Source organism: Protopterus annectens, chromosome 3.part1 (assembly GCF_019279795.1).
Source record: "Protopterus annectens isolate FY-2018-M chromosome 3.part1, PAN1.0, whole genome shotgun sequence".
Classification (NCBI taxonomy): Eukaryota; Metazoa; Chordata; order Ceratodontiformes; family Protopteridae; genus Protopterus; species Protopterus annectens.
In genome coordinates, this window is record NC_056732.1 from 503,205,210 (window position 1) to 503,226,518 (window position 21,309).

Genomic DNA, 21,309 nt, shown 5'->3' on the forward strand with positions numbered 1-21,309 from the left:
AAGAATTTGTTGAAGAATTATTTATTGCTCAACACCAGAATATATTTCCAGTATTCACTAACTATCCATCCTTTGAAGCGGTTCCTCCTGAAGTTCTAGAAAGCAGTGAGACAGCTGAGTTACAACGTAATATTTTACTAAATCCTTATGTCTTCTGGCAGCTTTTAGCTGGAAACATATCTCATTACCCAGGTTCTTATTCTGACTTCAGTGTGCCTTTGGGTCACTTCGAAGTTCGGCATTGTTGGTGCACAGATTCTAATGGAGATGAAGTTCTGGGAACAAAGACTGACCTCAATAAGATACCAAATTGTAAGTAACCCATTTTACTTTTCATTGTTCTCTACGTGTGGCTTTTCTGTAATATGTAAGACTTTTAAATAAACTCTGCAGAACAGAATTTGAAACATTTATTCTTGTTCTTTGATTATGAAAACAAAATGGCTGAAAATATGCTGTAACATTTTCTTCATTTTGAATATTGCAGGCATCGGTGTGTGTGATCGTGTTAAACATGAAGTGTTACAGTTTATTGAAGAAGCAAATGAAATCATCAAGACAACAAACAGCTCTTTTCTTCCATTTGGATACGGCTTTCTAATGGCAAATGGAATTCAATTCACTAACAGAGAATTATTCATTAGTCTTGAGTCTTTCCAGTCAGAAACAGATTTCTTGGAAAAACTGCTAAGCGGAACTGATTATGCAATTCGATTGGCTGCACAGTCTAGTGAGTCATAAGCTTTTTCTGTTGCATCTTTCTCTGATTTTTTCCGTTACTGCATTTGATGGTGCTGTTGTACAAATCTTTGTAGCAACTTCTGTTTCAGAGGCATCAGCATTCTGCATTGTATGGAAAACATGCATTATTAGAGCTAATGACAAAACCCATATGGAAAGGTTCCGTTCTTGATTCTCTGCTTCTGAAAGCAGATGATGAGAATTTTTTTATGTGCAAATGAGTACCAATTAGGGTGGAGAACACTAAACAGTGACAAAAAGCAGCAAACAGAAATAAGTATACAGACAGAAATAAATCTGGTTGTCTGTCTCACCATTTGCATTTGAGCTATTGTGTCTTCTATTTTCCCTCACCCTCTACTGTAAGACCAAGACAAATAAAAACAATACTGATGGGGGAGAAAATGCCCAAAAATAGTGACAGATTTTCATCATCATTCTTATAAACCTAGAGAGCTGCTAGAATAAAGATTTTATGTTAGCATGCATTTTCAAAAGGATATGAAATCTGAAACCCAAATGTCTTGTTATTATTTAGTGACTTCAATCCTCAGTAATATTTAGGATGACCAGAAAGTTTATGAGGACCAGATCAGAAATATGAGGCAAAAATCTGGACAGTCTTTGAAAATCTGGAGGGTTGACAAATATGGTACTGACCAGTCTTAAAAGGATGAGCATTGACTGAAATCTGACATTGCTGAGACACAATACCTTGGCATTATGCAAAGTGAAAAAAAATGACAGTAGAAACTACTATGTTTACCAGAGGTGAAAAAAAGCATAGATATGTTCAGTCTTTCTTTTTCTTATACCTGCTCTTTCCTTTTGGAGGTCACATAAGAACTAGGGCCTACTCTGGCAAGTGTCAGGCAAATGGCAGAGAAGCAGCTATGGGCCGTATTCTAGTTCAAACTTGTGGAATAAAAACAATGTAAATCACTTTGTTAACTATAGAGAAATATGATGAGTGCATCCCTTCAGTCCGTACAATAACAGGATTTAATACATTAATATCTATAGCATATACAATCAATAGCTAATTATTTTAACTGTTTAACTATTTTTGCGTTAACTTCAATTAATAAAACACTGACTTTACTATCAAGATCAGGAGATCTATAGGCCACAAATCATTCAAATATAAATAAAGTAAGCAACTACATTTCATGGATTCAAACAGAATAGTTTTAAACAGTGAAATTTAAAATTGTGGTATACCTTATTCTGACTAGCATCTTCAGCATGGTTTGCAATATATCTGTATTTGTATTCTTGATCTGTCTGCAGTAGCATTGTACTCTGCAGATAATATCTGTCTTTGTCATGCAACATAATACAATTGGAATGTGCAAACGATTACATAGGCATTATTTATAAAGTAAAAACAAAACCTATTAAAATGGTCATTTTGATTTTTCTGTTTAACTGAAAATATAAATCTCAGGTTATATAATGTATTTAGATCTAAAGTACTTTAGTACCAAAGTACTTGCTTAATGTCATCCTTTGACTTGTGGTTTAATCCCCCTCCCCCAGCACATATGTGCTTACGTACACACACGCACACACACACACACACACACACACACACACACACACACACACACACACACACACACACGCACACACACACACACACACACACACACACACACACTACAGAGGTGTCACTAGCCACTGTATTTCAACATTTTTCTATATACTCAAGTGTACCCCAAGCATATTCTACAAAATTAGTAATGGAAAACTCATCTCCACCTTCCCCTTTCCCCACTGCACTCCCATACTTCCCATTAAGTACTGTCTGTTATAAATTCTTTTAGCTAACTTCCTAACCAAAGAGGTTACTACTATGTTGTAACCATATTCAGAAGTGGTTAGGTTTTTGTGCTCTTTTAAACTAGCATCCAGGTACATTTCTACTGACTTGTTTTTGATGGTGGTATGCAGTGCTTAATTAATACCTAGTCAGTTTGTTATATAGAGCTGTGGTCAAACTGTATTAACTCTAAGTAATTAAATGTTGTCATTAATAAATAATTCATTACACTCAGGAATAAACTTACTGTCTAGAGACACAGAATTCATATACTGCATCTTCTTTTTCTTTCAGCTGCTCCCGTTAGGGGTCACCACAGTGGATCATCTGTTTCCATTTTTTCCTGTCCTCTGCATCTTGCTCAATCACACCAGCCACCTGCATGTCCTCTCTCACCACATCCATAAACCTTATCTTAGGCCTTCCTCTTTTCCCCTTACCTGGCAGCTCCATCCTTAGCATCCTTCTCCCAATATACCCAGCATCCCTCCTCAGCACATGTCCAACCAACATAATCTTGCCTCTCTGGTTTTCTCTCTAAACCATCCAACCTGTGCTGAACCTCTAATATACTCATTTCTAATCCTGTCCATCCTTGTCAAATTGAATGCGGATCTTAACATCTTTAACTCTGCCACCTCCAACTCTGACTCCTGTCTTTTTGTCAATGCCATTGTTTCCAACCCATATAACATGGCTGGTCTCACTACCATCTTGAAGACCTTCCCTTTCACTCTTACTGGTACATATCTGTCACAAATCACTCCTGACACTCTTCTCCACCAACTACACCCTGCCTGCACTCTCTTCTTCCCATCTCTTCCACAGTCACCATTACTCTGAACTGTTGATCCCAAGTATTTAAACTCATTCACCTTTGCCAACTCTACTCCCTGCATCCTCACCATTCCTCTACCCTCCCTCTCATTCACACACACATATTCTGTTTTAGTCCTGCTGACTTTCATTCCTCTTCTCTCTAGAGCATATCACCACCTCTCCAGGGTCTCCTTAATGTGTTCCCTCCTCTAATTACAAATCACAATGTCATCTGCAAACATCATAATCCACAGGGACTCCTGTCTGATCTTGTCTGTCAACCTGTCCATCACCATTACAAATAAGAAAGTGCTCACAGCTGATCCTTGATGTAATTCCACCTCCTCCTTGAACGCATCCATCGCTCCTACTGCAGACCTCACCACTGTCACACTGCCTTCATACATATCCTGTACCACTCTTGCATACTTCTCTGCCACTCCCTACTTCCTCATACAAGGCTGCAACTCCTCTCTAGGCACCCTGCCATATGCTTTCTCTAAGTCCACAAAGACACAATGCAACTCCTTCTGACCTTCTCTATACTTCTCCATCAACACTCTCAGATCAAACATCACATCTGCAGTGCTCTTTCCTGACATGAAACTATACTGCTGTTCACTAATCATCACCTCCCTTCTTAACCTAAATTACATTACTCTTTCCCATAACTTCGTGCAGTGGCTGATCAATTTTATCCTTCTGTAGTTACTACAGCTCTGCACATCACCCTTATTCTTAAAAATCAGTAGCAATACACTTCTTCTCCCCTCCTCAGGCATCCTCTCACTTTCCAAGATTTCATTAAACAATCTGGTTAACAACCCCAGTGCCATCTCTCCCAAACACCTCCATGCTTCCACAGGTATGTCATGTTGACCAACAGCCTTGCCATTCTTCATCCTCTTCATAGCTGTCCTTACTTCCTCCTTGCTAATCCATTGCACTTCATGATCCACTATCTGCACATCATCCAACCTTCTCTTCCTCTCATTCTCTTCATTCACCAACCCCTCAAAGTACTCTTTCCATCTGCTCAACACACTCTCCTCACTTGTGAGTATGTTTCCGTCATTATCCTTTATCACCTTTACCTGCTGCACATTTTTCCCAGCTCGGTCCCTCTGTCTAGCCAATTGTACAGGTCCTTTTCTCCCTCCTTAGTGTCCATCCTTTCATACAACTTGCCATACACCTTATCCTTAGCTCTGTCAAGCTCTCTCTTCACCATACACCTCATCTCCTTGTACTCTTGTCTACTTTCTTCATCTCTCTGACAATACTACTTCTTTGCCAACCTCTTCCTGTGTATACTCTCCTAAGAAGATTTTATTTTAGAATTTTTTTATAGATGAAATAATTTTATGACATGATCTGAGAAATTAATTAGTACTTTTATCCATAATTCATATACTGCATAAAAGTACTAATTAATTTCTCAGATCATGTAATAAAATTATTTCAGCTATAAAAAAAATTCTAAAATAAAATATTCTTAGTGTATGGATTATCAAAATTAAAAATGTACTGTTCCTCTAAATCAGTCATTAACAAATGTACATATGTGGGTTCTACTATTGCCCAACATGCCCTTTTCTACGCTGTAGTGCAATCCTGGAGTTGGTATGTGTATGTATATATAGATTGAGAGTATTAAGCATGCATTTTGATACTCAGCCTTCCTAAATGGAGAAGTGACTCTGTTCCAACATTGTTTGCACTCATTTCTGTGAGCACTACATTAGTTGCAAACATATTCTGAAATCAGATAGTTTTATGTGCCCGTGTACTAAGAAAAGTCACCTGTTACTGAGTTTTGTACAAGCCCTGCAGATAATATTCTCTGTGTAGCAATTTGTACATATCAAGTGTTTTATGTTGGCAAGACAGAGAATGTTTAGGTGTAGAGTACAACAGCAGTATAAAAAGATCAAGAATAAAAATACAGAAAATCCATTAAAATGCATATGAAAAATCTTGGTCAGAATGCTGCACATAATTTTACATTTCAGTATTTAACTATTTTGCTTGATTTTGTCAGGTGGGGATACTGACAGTAAGCTTCTAAATTTGAAGTTTTATGGTAATGTTGACTTGAGGCTTATTGACTTCCTGGTTTTAATAATTAATTCAGTATTTTGCTCAAGCTGAAATCTATGTCCTTCATTATGGTACCTTTACAGAGCCTCACCCAGAATGCCACTCACATTCAACCCTAGAGCCAAGGTTTAGTGTTCATTGGCAAGTGCATTGTGGCTGGGTGACCCATATAACTTGACCAATCAGTCTAAAAGAGCTGCACAGAGCTTTCATGTGAGTTTTCTGTGCACAGGTGAAGGATGGGGTGAGATGCAATGCAAACAGGCAGAGGTTAGTATGATGAACTACCCATGACAATGGAAGGTGGCACCTGGGAAATTCAGTGTTACCTCATTGTTTGGGAAAGAGTTCCAGCTTGTGTGTGAATTTGAAAAGCACAGTCTTAATTTAGTTATTCTAACCTACATACAAAGAATTGGTTCTGAAACCAGACTTGAGAAGGTTAGTTTCTCTCTCCTCTGTACTTAATCATCAGGAGAGGTCCAGAGTGCACATGGGGATACTGACAAGCAGTTGGCTTGGTGTTGTTTAGCTGGAATTTGTGCCAGTAAATGAAATGGCGATGTCTGTACAACTCATTTGCAGACTCTGATTGTGCTTTTCCTATTCACAGTATTCAGCCTGCTTAGAGGCTGTGATAAGGTGCTGAATACTGTACCATGCAGAGTATCCATAGTCCTAGGGAGGGGACTTCATTGCTGCTGTATGCATTTATCAAGAGAGAGGTGGGTGTTGGATTGGAAAGAATAGCTTGTCTGATCTGAACCCAGGTGCTGAATTGTCTTCTGGTCTTCTCTGTTAGCTATGAACTGTCTATAACAAATGCCATGTTTGACAAAAGCATGCTTAAGAAAGTACTTGACATAGTTTCATAGATGTCAAATCCTTGGGCCAGAGGTCAGTGATTGACTTCCTGGAGATGTCATTAGAACTGAGTTCATATGTTCTGGATACCAGGTAAAGAAAGACATTGATCACCATTATGCAGTTAACCAAGTCAGATGGCTGGGGTGGTGCATATAGACAGTCTCACAAAACCCAAATATGTAGTGAAGGTGTCCTGGGAATGTGTACCTGATACTTGTGTGCAGAAAGAGTTCAACTAATACTCTAGAAGAGCTTCTGTTTTATACCTGGGGGTGCTAGGGACATGGACAGGCCTGTCACATAAAACATAAACATTAACAGGCCTTCAGTGCAATGCTAGCAGGAGGGTTCTGCAGAGTTGACTGATAAGCACAGACAAGCCAGGAAGATGGACGTGCTAGTAATCACTGATGTGAAGTCCTGGGTGTGGGCGGAGTTTGATGACACCACTGAGAATGAATTTTGAATGATCTCAAAGTGGTGCAGGCAAATTATATTGTGTCTATGAAGATGAAGGTGGGATATTTCCCAAGGTGTTCCCATTAATGGTGCTGAAACGCTGACTTTAACTGGGGACATTACTGCAAGGGAAAAGAAAACTTTTTGAGAAATTCCTGAATCCACTAGACATACCATCCAGTAAGACAGGTGGCAGAACTTGACACATTTCGGTAGATGAGGCAATTGTGGTGAGTGAAAAGTTCCAGAGTGGCAAGGGTAGGAGAAGTGAACAATATCAAACCTGAAGTGTTAAAGGACAACAACAGGATATTAAAGCAGGTTGCTCAACCTGCTGTCTCTTTTAGTTCCTGTTCATTGATACAGCCTTGAAAAGTCACCCATGCAGGTTTCAAAACTAATCCACTCAACTGTTTTCCCTGTTAGGCTTCCTACCTTTCCATACTGTTTTACTTTCACTTTGAAAACCAAGTTGAAAAACCTCTAGCTGGCTCTGAAATGATGATGTCACATCTGCCAGAGCTCTTGCTCTAGCTACTGGGACATTTCATCCCCCAAAGTGATGTAATCCCTGCCTGATTTGCATGCTGTATAGAAGAGCCAGTGGACCCCCCACATTGTGATGTCAAGTGACTTGCCCAGCCCACTCTTAACCTAGTAAAAGTGTCAAACTATAATCTCACTTTTCTGAAGAGCCCTAGCGATATGTGAAAAGTACAGGCAAAAACACAGTAACAGCTGCAAAAACTAAAAGCATAAATTTGCAATGACCATGTGTAGACATTAATTGCATGTTTTTACACAAGAAGCAGATGTCTGTCACAATTAATTGACAACACTACATCAGATTGTTTTTTGAGTCTGTGGGTGTGGTTGTCCTTTAAAGACAGTGGACATTGATGAATTTTCATGGTTATCATTCATTTTATGTGTTGTGTGGCAGGCTACGGCAGTACATTTAGTTTGGAAATCTGGGGTAGTAAAAATCTTAAAAAAAGGAGAAGGGGAGATGTGCTCCACTTATAGTGGGATTGTATTCCCCAGCTTTTCAGGGAAGCAGAAGCCAGCATGCTACAAAGTAGACTTTGTAAAACTGCAAGTAAGTCTACATTCCTATCCTGAGCTATGAACAAGAAATATGGGAAGTGACTGAAAGGATGAAACTGTGGATAAAAGTTATATATATATATATGAAGATTTTTCACAGTGTAGTTGGGCATCTCATTCTTCATGACAGGAGCAGAAGAGAGCAAATGAAGAAAACCTAGAATTATAGCCACTGCCATCTCTGCTGGGAGAAATAATTTGAGGTGGTGTGGGCGCTTTGAGAAGATTATCCCCAAGTGTCTCACATGTCAGGTAAATACTGGACATTGACCACTAGGAGGAAACCCAAAAGCACATGTAGGGCATGTTGGAGTGATGCCTGGGAATTCTAAAAAAAATCAATTGTAGATTGTTGCTGTGGGATAAGGAATTCTGGCTTACTTTGCCGAGCTTGCTATCACTGTGACCCTCACAAAGACAATCAGCCTAGAGAAAGGTTAAACAAAAATCATTAAGATAATTAAGTGGTATTTGCCATAAACATTAGTGTGTTCAAATGTATGATATTGCACACCAAATAAAGATCTTGTGTGAAACATCTCTTGTTTTTTCTTTAAATTTCAGTTTTATTCGTCAGTTTTACACAGTGAGTACATTTGAAAATAATTACAAAACAGAAAGAAAAGCTCCAGAACTGATTTAATGAAAGGAGAACGATATCAAGAACAGTAGCTTAACCCGCGCTGTGAAAAATGCTACTGAAATAGTTAAAAAGTAGATTCTACACACATGAGGGAGAGAAGGGGAAAAGAAGAGCATAAGGGAACACTGAACATGTAAACAGGGTAGCAGAGAAGACAAAGAAAGTATGCCCAAAGTGAATACTTTGTCCTATTTCTGTTTAGTATCCAACAGATATACTTGCTTACCTCTGCTTAGAATTTACCAAAGGAAAGATGTTTTTACTAACATAAGAGACTATGTTACTACTATCCCACACTATAGCCAAACTATGGAACAATCTCCCCACACCACTACATAATATACCTAACCACAACAATTTCAAATCCATGCTTCTCTCCCATCTCACCTCCAAATGGGAATGTCCTTCACATGCTCCCACCTAAAACTCCCACACTACTAACTCCACACCTAAATCATCATTTCTTTGCCTACTTTAACTTAATTCAGAGATCTTGCTCAGAACACCTTTTCATAAATCTTTTGCATGCATGCCTCTGGCCTACCTTACTCATATTCTCAAACTTTCATTGTTTGTTTTTCTTATCCATTGTACCCATAATATTGTTATCCTCTGTAATATTGTTAATTTGTCTCTATTTGTATGTATTTGTATGTCTGTTTGGGGCTTTTCCCCTCGGGTCTCCACTGAAAAAGGGTAATTCTTACCCAGCTGGACCAACCCAGTTAACAAATGCAAATAAATAAATAAATAAATAAATAAATGAATGTCACCCACTTTGATCCATTGTCTATTACTGAGAAGTATCTGGAACTCTGTCAAGAAATATTGAGGCTTATTTTGGAGGAAGCCAGGAAAGCTGTAGCCATAACATTCCTAATATCCTAATTAGAATGTTTTGCTCCATTCTCCTTTCTTGTCTCTTCCAATAACACTGGCCATTCACAAACTGCACTGCATGGAGTATATAGGTATATATTTCTATTTCAACCTAGGCTACAACATTGCTAATCTATGCAGTAAACAAAGAGTATGTCAGTCACAAATAGGGTGGCCTTGTTGCTTTCTACCTTGTTATTCAAAGTGGTACCTCGTAAACTATCTACTTGTCTCCCTTTGATATTTTAATCTGAAACCCAGTACTATTATCTGCTCAGATCACATGATCAGGAAGAATTAACCTTAAAAAGTCCTTCCTTTGAACTAATAATAGCTGTTACATATTTTGCCACATTTTGTCCACTGATGTGAAAAGCATAACCAAGTTATACCAAGAGTCAGAACAAACTGCCTTTAATAAAGTCTATTCTTGTTACAAACCTAAAATCGGGTTCTAGCTGTATGTCTGTAAGGATTATCGGAGCATAACTATATCTGCAAACTAGTCAGTTAGGCATATAAAGTCATATTGTTCTTTTAGTAACCATAAATATTCATCATAATGTGTAAATATTGCTCAAATATTTTGACATTTATATTTGTATATTGTCTGTTTTTCTTATAGTGTTGTATCTTCTAACCTGCCTTACGCCAGTAAAATGTCAGGCCCATTTACAGGCAAATGAAATAAATAAATAGGCAACAGATTAGTAGAAACACTAAATTACTGGACAGTTTTTACCACAGCCAGAGAGAGAGCTTTAAAAAACAAAATGAAATAATTTGACAATTCTTTCTAGCAGAATATTTATTAAAATTGATGCGAAGGTCTGTCTATGAGCCTGAGAGAAAAAATAAGCTAGCAATATCCCCAGAGCAATTCAGAGAAAGCAGAATTTTAGAATACTGCCTTGAGTTACTAGGATGGAAAAACAACAGAAACCTCTGTATTCTTACTACGTTTTATTGTGGAGATATTGAGTACACTGTGGGAAGAAAAAACTCTAACTGCAAAACAAATTCACATCTTGATGACAGATTCTTTAGATGTTTTCAGGATAATATATATATATATATATATATATATATATATATATACATATATATATATATATATATATATATATATATACATATATATATATATATATATATATATATATATACAGATTTACTATCAAAAGCTTGACTTGCACTTGATCGAACATCAGGTGATGGAAAGTACAGTTGCAAAGATGCACAATGCCGAACTACACCACTACGAACTCAAAATAATGAAAGTTGAGGGTGTTTCATTATTATGACTTCAACATTGTGAATGTAGATTGTGGTACAGTCAGGATCAGGAAATTTACCCTTTTCCTCACTGTAGTGCAATCTTGGAGTTCGTATATATAATCTGCAGGGGGTGTAGGGGGCTTGCCCCCCTGCAGATCAGTAAAAATGTGTGCTGTTGAGGTGAAATTATCATGGCACATTGAGCTGAATATCCTAGGTGTCTGACATCACCATCTCCTACGTGGAATAATGTCAACTGCAGATGTCGGGGAAAAGATATTCGACATGTCGACTTAAACACATTTTCATTTTCAACATTGTAGACTGTTGTATTAAACAAATGATGACGTGCACATCAAGCTTTTGATAGTAAACCATACATACACACACACGCGCACACACACACACACACACACACACACACACACACACACACACACACACACACACACACGCACGCACAATCACATACACAGTTATATAAATAGATACAGAATATAGATATCAGCTAGAATGGAGATCTATTACTTCTAAAACGAAGATAAAGATTTGAAATAAAACCTTTTTCTTTTCATTTTGTGGACAGAGGTGTCCTTTTAAGTGTGCAATGGTCAAAACAGTGAGTACATTCAATAAAGGATAGAATAAATTTATGTTTATTTTGTAGATATGGGTGGCAGACATTTAGGTAAGCAGCTTGGGCAGCCAAAGCAAGTCTTCTCCTGCCAGATTTCTATATTTGTATGTATTGTCTTCTTAAGTAATGATATAATGCTGCAATACTTTCTGAGGAGACATCTAGTTTTATTGAGATTCTTTCCATGTGTCTTTTGGCACTTCGATTTCCTTATAATTTGTTGCATGAATTGGAATGAAGCAACTATTTTTTGAAGTCAACCTATACATATTTGTCTGGTCCTATAGGCCACTTGCTTAGGTTCTAATTACCTTTTTAGACATCCTTCCATTTTAAGTTTGTCCCATACACAACCTTAGGAGCAGGATGCAAGGAAATGTTAGCCAGCACAGGGGAAGTCACAGAGCTGCTGAGAGTAAAGGTTTCACTGTTAGCTGTGCACTTCATATTTTTTCTGTAATGCACCAAGCTTCTGCGTACAACACTGCAACAGCCCATTCAGACAGCCAGCAGTATAAAAAGAAGAAAGCTGTTGTGATATTCATTTTTATTTTGCAGACTGTCCCATAATAACCTAAGTCTATTTCTAAATCTGGGTTGCTGGCTTAATGAGCCATCTGCATTTCCTAGGTAGTGTCATCTCGCCAGTGTACAGTGATAGCATATTAATAATTGGGCTGAAATTAAAACATTAACCTTAGATCTTTGACTCACACAATTTTAATAGAAAACTGACTGATTTCTTTATTTTTAACACCAATGTCTTTTGAATAGCACTGCAATTTTATCAGAGGAACCGTACTGAGCTGACGGATTTAACAGATGTGGTAGCACTTGGGTACAGCCCATACATTCCTCAGTGTGATGGACTGGGTCGCTGGGAGACAACACAATGCTATGAAAGTACAGGTTTGTAGATGAGTCATTTGTTTCTTATTCTCAGATGTCATCACAGAGCTTGGTACATAGCTGTAAAACACTACATTATAACTCATTGTTAATATACTGCTTATAGGCTCATATGTTTCAAGTGTACCTCATTATAAGAAACAACATCTCATTTTCAGGTTTCAAAATTCAGTGTTACACTTTGTAACTCATTAAAAATGCTTGTTCCATATTCATTGTTATGACTTTTTAACAAATATCCATGGCAAATAACAGTCATATTAATTCATAAACAGAGCTTTTTGCAAGTATGTAGTTAAACATTTTAGCAATGTTGTGAGCCACCTAGTTAAAGTTGTTTGCAAATGCACCTCATTTTGCCCATTTGTTCCATATTCTGAGAAGCAGTACCCCATAGTTTGCAGACGGTCAGTATATGAAACCAAGTTGAAGTATTACTCAATGGTGAAAGAATAAGAATGTTAATGAATCAGTCTGAAGTCTATATAATGTGACATGTCGCAGGATTCACAGAAAGTTTATCATCATATGTTATCCACTGGGAAAAGGAAACTAATTTTAGTCTTAGTTTTAAAACTCCATATCCCTCAGAAGCAGAAACATTATCAGGTTACAACCTTACAAAGCCCATGCAGCATTTGAGAGAATTAATGGTGGTACTAAAGCACATGTAACTGGTCTGAAACTTCTGTTTCACTTCTGGATTATCGTTGTTTACCTGGATTACATATATTGCATTTATGCTGATAACAATAAAAATAATTCAAACAGAGGAGAAATTATTGAAAATATAATGTGTCATCTTATCGAGAAAATTGTTGCTGACCAGTGATTACCACTATTGATTATTTTTAGTGTAATATAAATATGTATAACCTATACAGGGTTTAAAATGTCTAATATATATATATATATATATATATATATATATATATATATATATATATATATATATATTATTTATTGGCATTTGTTTATCGGGAAAGTCCACTGGGCCAAACAGAGCCCACTTTCAGTGGAGGCCCAGGGAGAAAAGCTCCACAAAAAACATTTGGAAAATACAAAGCACAATAGAGAAACAATATGTAGATTATACAAAGCACAGGAGGAAAAAGTAATAAAAAGTAGTACATTAAGAGTATATTCAACACAACTAGATAACCTTGATTACAATATGCTACAACTAATGTATACACTACATATTGCAGTATGGGTATATATAAACAGAGAGAGAGAGAGAGAGAGAGACATACAGACACTTACTTCTTTTCAAGTTATGTTTGGTGTTATTCTTACAGTGGAACTCAAAATGTCTTATAATGGGCTCCTGAGATGGATTACAAAGTAAACTAATTTGATAGCATGACATCTATCATGAACTAATACCACTAAATATCACTTTGTCAAATTCAGCATGGTTTAGAAAATTAAGATGTGATACTTTAGAAACTATTGGTATTTATAAATACGCATTGCTTGTGAAAAATATTTTAAATTGAATAAACTACATCACTAGAAGAATCAGTGAGATTAATTGGTAATATTAAACTACATTACTAGAAGAATCAGTGAGATTAATCGGTTTGCCTCCATAATGTCGAAAGCACATCCTTAAATGTGCACACAGGTGAACCGTATCCGCGAATTCTGTCCCACTGACTTGCCTAAATGTCGAACAAAACAGCAAACATCGACATTTCTGACTGTTCCACACCTGAAACAAGTGCTGCTAAGGGTCAAAAAGGGAACGAGATTTTGTTATTTGGAATTTCGGCGTTCGCGGTTTTGAGCAGTCGCAACTTGGAGTTCGCGGAAGCTGTTTTAGGATGTGCTTGTCAAAATTATGAAGGAAATCCGATTAATCATTCAACAATGCTAAAATTGTTTCAAACTAAAGTAAAATATTTACAAGGAAGAGATAACGAGGAAACAAATATAGTTATTTTAACTTTTTGGGCACTTACCTGTACCAATGAACCTAGACCTTTCCTCCTGACAGAAGACAGTCAGTTCTTTCATCCATTGAAGATGAGGAGCTGGGGAAGGTATGCATAGAGTAGCAGAGGGAAGGTTTTCTTTATTTTAGTAAGGGAATACAAACTTTGATAGTGGGAACAGCCCAGCTCCAAGGAGGGCCAGTTACATTGATGATGCTCTTTGTGTGTCCCAGCATGCTCATGTGTGGGATACACTGAGCACCTCTTTACTCCTCCTATTAATTGTAGTGCACACACATCTGCAAGAGTTTAATTCCTTATGTGTTGCCAAATACCTAGACCTTCCCCACAAGGAAGGAGAGATGGTGTCAGGTGTAGGATCTTCTCCCCCTGCTTTTCCGGTGATAAAGCCCACTATTCAAACTTGGATCTCTTGGGTCAAAGTCAGGGTTCCATTTCTTGCAGCCATGGATGCAGATGGAAATACATTTCTAAGAAACTTATTGCAAATCTTCTCAGAATACTAATAACACACACACACACGAGAGAGAGTGCACATTAGTACAATATAAAATAATAACCATTTCAGTTAATCACATATGTGGTTGAATGAAGTGAAACAATATAATGTGTCATACAACAGCCTACAAATAAGGCAACCAACACACCCTTAAATATTGTTCTAAGTCCATTCATTCATCCATCCATGCATAACCCCTTTTTTTTCAGTTGTGCACATGGGGTTGGAGTGTTTAATCAGCAGTAGCAGTCATCTAGAGCCACTGCTCTTAATAACAGGTGGCTAGCTCTGCCACAGCTCTTCTTCCATAATCTGTGTACTGCATATTTTTGGGAGGAAAGTGGATCACTCAGAGAAAACCGATGCAAGCACAGGGATGACATGCAAACTTTGTACAGAGGGTATCCAAACTGAGAATCAAACTGGAGTAACTCTTACTGTTTGACAACAGTGCAACCTGTTGTGCCATGGTGCCACCCAATGGCAAAAAAATCCATTCTTCTAAGTATTTAAATTATAACTAATTTAATTGCAATTGTGCCTGTTCCTGGCATATGTTTGGAAGAAAGAAGACTTTGACAATAACTGCTTTCATGCATTTTAACAGTAGTAGACCATCTTAGATTATATGGTCCACATGAATTATCTACAACAAATAGTGCTGAATGTATAGCATCCTAATTTAACTCTCATTTCATCACAACTGTCACCTCACTTTTAGACAACAACAAATCTAACCAACCCCTTGCAGTGCCTACCTCTACTAACTCTAAACTCAGCTATTTCTCTTTTAAACCCATACGAACATCTTATATCAAAAAACTCCTATCAAAACTAAAACCTACCTGTCTAGCAGCTGACCAACTCGCTAATGACTTCTTAAAAACTGCTGCAAGCTCCATCACCTATCCCATCTCTGTCCTAATCAATCGTTCTATCGCAGAACAATATGTCCCCATACTATGGAAAATATCCCATATCATCCCCCTCCACAAGAGAGGCCCATCTAAAGATCTCTCTAATTATTGGCCCATTGACATTCTCTCACTTGTAGCCAAAATCTTAGAGAAATGTATCCATAAGCAGCTACTAGACCACCTCACTACAAATAATTATGTAGTTCACAGCACGGCTTCCTTCCAAAACACAGACCCTCCACAGCCCTCATAAATTTTACTAACTACATCAATCTCCTCAAAAACAGTGGACAACTATTCTCTACTATATTCCTTGATATGTCCAAAGCTTTTGATACGGTATCCCACCAGCTACTACACAGCACTCTAGCCTCCTTCAGCCTCAACACTACAGCTCTCAACTGGTTCATTAGCTACCTTACTAATCGACAACAGGCAACTAAATGGGATAATAAACTCTCCACACTCCTCCCAGTCTCTGTTGGGGTTCCACAGGGTTCCATCCTTTGCCCTCTCCTTTTTATTATATTCACAAATAGTCTAAACACTGCCAGTAAATCTGCTTCTTTTATTATTCAATATGCTGACAACACTACTCTTACTTGATCTGTTCCCACACCTCAAGTGCTCCAAGATAAACTGCAAAAGTCATTTCTAGATATTGAAAATTATCTAAATGAACTTCAACTCATCCTAAACCCAAACAAAACAAAATTAATGATCTTCTCTAACAGGAAATCCAAAGCAAAACCACCTCCTCTCTCCATCTACTCCAGTAATGGTGCTATAATAGAACCAGTTAACCAAACAAAACTACTTGGTGTCACAACAGACAACAACCTAACATTTAATAAACACATACCACTCACAATTAAGAAAGTTCACATCAAACTTGGTGCACTATATAGGGCTAAACCTTACCTTACTCAAAATGCCAGACTAGCCACAGCCAGATCCCACCTCCTATCTACTGTTCTCAACTTTTCACTAACATGCACAAGTCTGATTTACATCTACTTGATTCCTTCTATAACAAAATAGCAACATTTGCTGCTGATACACCCAACAGGACCCACCATTGTCTTGCTCTTCAAAAACTACACACTGGCTTGAATTTCCCAATCTGTTATCACTCAATCAGCTCACCACTGCCCACTCTATTATCCACAAACCTGAAAACTGCCCTGCACTCTCCAACCTAGTGCAACTAAATACCAACCCCAGGACTCTTAGATCATCTGATAAACGTATACTCCAGGTTACAAAGTCCCATAATTACTTCGGTGACTCTCTCTTCTCCTTCAAAGTAGCCAAACCATGGAACCTATTACCCTAGAATATCTTAAAAAACACAGATCGTCATAGCTTCAAGAAACTCCTAAAGGAATACTTTACTCAACAATGGCTATGCTCCTGGCTAGCTTCTCATGCCTTTGATGAAATGTTTTCTATTCTGCTAACGTCTTGTCTTACTTCTTCCAAATGCAAATGTCACAATGGTTTTTAGTTATATATCTAATGAGTTTCATATTACTGTCTGTAATAAGGCTTAAGAAATGTAATGTTTTCTCTTTTACATTCACCTTTTTGTAAATTGTGATTGCTGGCAACTGTCAAACTTTTTTTGTATATTGTTTGTAAATCTTTTAAAAATGTTTGTAATCTTTTTTTGTACTATCGTTATGGAGCTTATCTCCCTGGGTCTCTGCTGAAAATGGGCTACTTGCCCAGCTGGACTCTACCCAGTTAACAAATGCAAAATAAATAAATAAAATAAATAAATAAATAAATTATTACTAGAAAATGTACTTTTGCTCAGTGATATAATTCTGCAGCAGTACACCAAGAGACAAAATTTGGAGTTGAGACTTATTTTACCTACTTTGGTAGCATCTATAAGTTTAAGCAGATTAGGCTATAATATTTATGCAGTAGGTCATTTGTCCAAGCTAACCATACCCCCCTACTATGCCACACATTAAAGAAAGAAGGCCAATATGTGACTATACAATCTATTAGCCAATCACAAAGCATAATGCAGTACTTGAAGTTGTTTCATATCTATGAGTACTGGATTTATGCTATTATATATTATATATTATTATATATTATATATTATATTTTGGATTGCTATTCTGGGCATAGACTAAACATTCCTCTCAGCTTCTTCCTAAATATATGTACTGCTTCCTTTTAAGTAATCCAGTTATGCTAGTAGCTAGTGGTGAAAACGTGCAGTTATATACGCATCTAGGTTTTCCGTTCTTAGTACTCTCAGCTGAAGGTTTGGGATCATCACCTGTATAGAGAAGAGACAGACATTTTTTATTTTATTTTACATTTGTTGACCGGGATAGTCTGACTGGATGCATGTTCTTTTTCAGTGGAGGCCCGGGGAGAAAAGCTCCAAGGGTAAGCAGATACAGCATTACATAATACCAGCATTACATATTACAAAAGACTATTTACAGAGATTGCATAAGTAAGCAAGTTAAACAAGTTCCACAGGTTACAGTTAATCCTGAGCACAAGTCAGGATTAAATTAAATTACACAGTAAACTGGTTAACAGATTTTTACACATTCTAGAGAGAGTTAGCCAGGCTTGATACATTGACATAGCCAGTTAAGTGACAAATGTTGTTTGAGTCTAGTTTTAAATTGACCTAAGGTGGAAACTAAGGTAATATCATCTGGGAGAGAGTTCCAGGATCTACTTACAGAGTTTGCAAAGAGAGAATCACCGGCTGTGTTATTAATTTTGCTAGTCTGAATTAGTAGTTTGTTAGCGGATCGAAGCGGTCTAGGATTGTTATAGGGGGTGATAATATTTTTAAGTGCAGGAGTATTGTCCGGATTATAGAGGATTTTATAGGCCATAATCAGTTGGTTATACTGGATTAGGCTGGGTAGTTCAAGCCACCCAAGCTGATTTAGATTGATGCAATGAAGTGTCCTAAAAGGCAGCTCAGTGGCAAACCTGGCAATGTGGTTGTAGCAAATTGAGAGTTTATTAAGGACAGTCTTGTTTAAATTCGAGAGTAGACAGGATGCATACAGAAGGGTTGAAAGAAGGTGAGAGCGAGCTATGGCAATTTTAGCTGGAGGGGTTAGGAAGGCTTTTATTCTGTAAAGTGACCCTAGTTTTTTATTGATGGTTTTGATAGTTTGGTTAACATGTAGGTCAAATTTTAGATTATTGTCTATGATGACACCTAATAGTTTTGTAGATGGGCCAGGGGAGATTATTGTGCCATCATTTGATTTTATGGTAAAGGTGAAAGCGGTAGACCTACGTGTTGGTGAAAATAACAGCATTTTAGTTTTTTGGGATTTAGGATCAGACGGTCTGAAAGCCAGTTTTCTATTGTATTAAAGATGGTCTGGGTAGCTGACCATAACTCTACAGGAGATGTGGCTGAGCAAATCAGAGTAGAGTCATCAGCATATTGAATACAGCTGACTTTTGGGATGACAGTATAAAGGTCGTTAATGAAGATGGAGAACAGCAAGGGCCCTAGTGTAGAGTCTTGTGGTACTCCAAGGGTGTTAGGTAGAAGGTTAGAGAGTTTGTTCTGCCACAGGACAGCCTGCTGTCGACCATTCAGGTAGGATTGAAACCATTGGAGGGCTCCAGTATCTAGACAGAATGTTTGCAGGGTGTGGATTAAAAGTTGGTGATCAACCATATCGAATGCCTTGGAAAGATCCAAAAAGAGGGCTGAGGATATATAATTATTGTTGCAATTATGGTTTATGGTGTTAGTAAAGGCTAGGAGGGCTGAAGTAGTGCTGTGATGAGGACGGAAGCCATGCTGAGTGTCTGCCATAAGGTGATTTTGGATTAGGTGGTGCATGAGTTGTCTATGAATACATTTTTCCATAATCTTTGCAAGTGGAGAGAGTATAGCTATTGGCCTATAATTGGAGAATTCAGTAGAGCTGCCTCCTTTGTGAAGTGGGATTACATAGGATATTTTCCAGATGGTGGGAATTTTAGCTTCTACTATGGTTCGATTGATTAGTATTGAGAAGGGGTAAGCAATAGCATCAGCTGATTTTTGTAGGTACTCGGCAGGGAGTTGATCAGCAGAAAGTGTAGTGGGTTTTAATTTTTTGATCACGGTACGGATAAGTGAAGTGGCGACTGGTTGGAAGCTGAATGCGAGTAGGTTTCTAGGGGTGCTACTTTCAGGACCAGGGGAGCTAGGAGGTAGTTGGCTAGCTAGGGCTTGAATTGTCTCAGTAAAGAATTGGTTAAAACTATCAGAAACATCTTCAGGGGTTTTATCAATAGTATTAGCAGGGATTGGGGTTGAAGTTTGTCCAGGATGTAGTAGATTATTTAAACCTGGCCAAAACTTCTGAGGGTTATTTTGATTTACTGTCTGTAAATTACAGTAGTATTGTTTTTTGTCTTGTAAAATTGATTTTTTTGGTTTCGTTCCTAGATTGCCTGTATTTAATGTGATCTTGAGGGTCTTTAGAAGAACGCCATAAAGCCCATGCTTTGTTTCTAAAGGTAATTTTGAGTTTAGACTCTATGGAAAGCCATGGTGCAGTTTTTGCCTCGGTTCTCTTTGAACGAACAGGTGCATGCAAGTCAAGGATCTCAAGGAATTTGTTGTTAAAGTATGCTACTGCTTCCTCTAAGGGGAGGTATTTTAGAAGAGACCAATTACATGAGTTTAGTTCTTGTTAGAATTTGGCAGGGTCAAAGTTTTTATTGTTTCTAACCTTTCTGAGTAAGGGTTGTTGGGAATTAATGGTTTTGTGCTTAATTACATATGTGAGAAGGTGATCGCTTAGGGCATTAAGGAGGGTACCAGAGGTGTACAGTTGGGGGTGACTGTTTATGAGTACCCAGTCAAGTATACTTTCTTTTTGGTTGGATTTACCTATCCTGGTAGGGGTGGATATGATTTGTGTAAATGCATGCAGGTTAATATGGGATGTTGGGGATTCTGAGGAACAGATGTCCCAGTCTATGTTAAAGTCTCCAAGTAGTAGGGTTTCTTGGGGGTAGTGACATGATAGCCAGTGCAGGATATCTTCAAATGTAGACATATTGTTACCTGGGGGAATGTACATACAGATGATATTAAAGCATTTATTTTTATTAAGTTGCAATTTGGTGGCAAGAATCTCTGAGTTATTAATCTGAGGAGGTTGTATTACATCTATGGTGACATTCAACTCAGATTTATAGAGTACAGCTACCCCACCCCCCTTCCTCGAAGCACGATCCAGTCTGTGTATGCTGTACCCAGGTGGTAACACTTAATTGTCTTTAGTGTTAGGTTTTAACCAGGTTTCAGATACACAGGGAATATCAGGGGAGTGGACATCCAGAAGTGCATGCAATTCATGTACCTTGTTATTAATGCTTCTAATATTGAGATGACAGACTAGGAGAGAGTTACTTGGCCTATTAATTCTAGGTTTGTAGCTTAGATTGCAAGTAGAGGGGGTATGTGTATCTGAAGTGAGTGGGCCAGGGTTGGGGTGAATATCACCACCAAGTATTAGGTTGAGTCTATACTTGGTGATGAACTTCAGGAATTTGTTTATTAGTTTGTGGTAGTGTTTGGGTTTAGAGCTAATGTGCCTGGGGTTGAGATGCTGATAGACTGAACAAGATGTTGGATAGGATCTGGTACTGTAAGTATGGTTGA

At 37.7% G+C, this 21,309-nt stretch overlaps 1 protein-coding gene across 1 annotated transcript in view; it reads left to right on the plus strand.

The window, feature by feature from the left end:
* TG (thyroglobulin) overlaps window positions 1-21,309 on the plus strand; it is a 2,464,750-nt gene that overhangs the window by 291,293 nt on the left and 2,152,148 nt on the right. The window contains exons 10-12 of the mRNA XM_044066937.1: window positions 1-312; window positions 488-730; window positions 12,127-12,261. The exon at window positions 1-312 is cut by the window's left edge and continues 279 nt beyond it. Coding sequence (XP_043922872.1) covers window positions 1-312; window positions 488-730; window positions 12,127-12,261 — 690 coding nt within the window. The remainder of the gene's footprint in view (window positions 313-487; window positions 731-12,126; window positions 12,262-21,309) is intronic.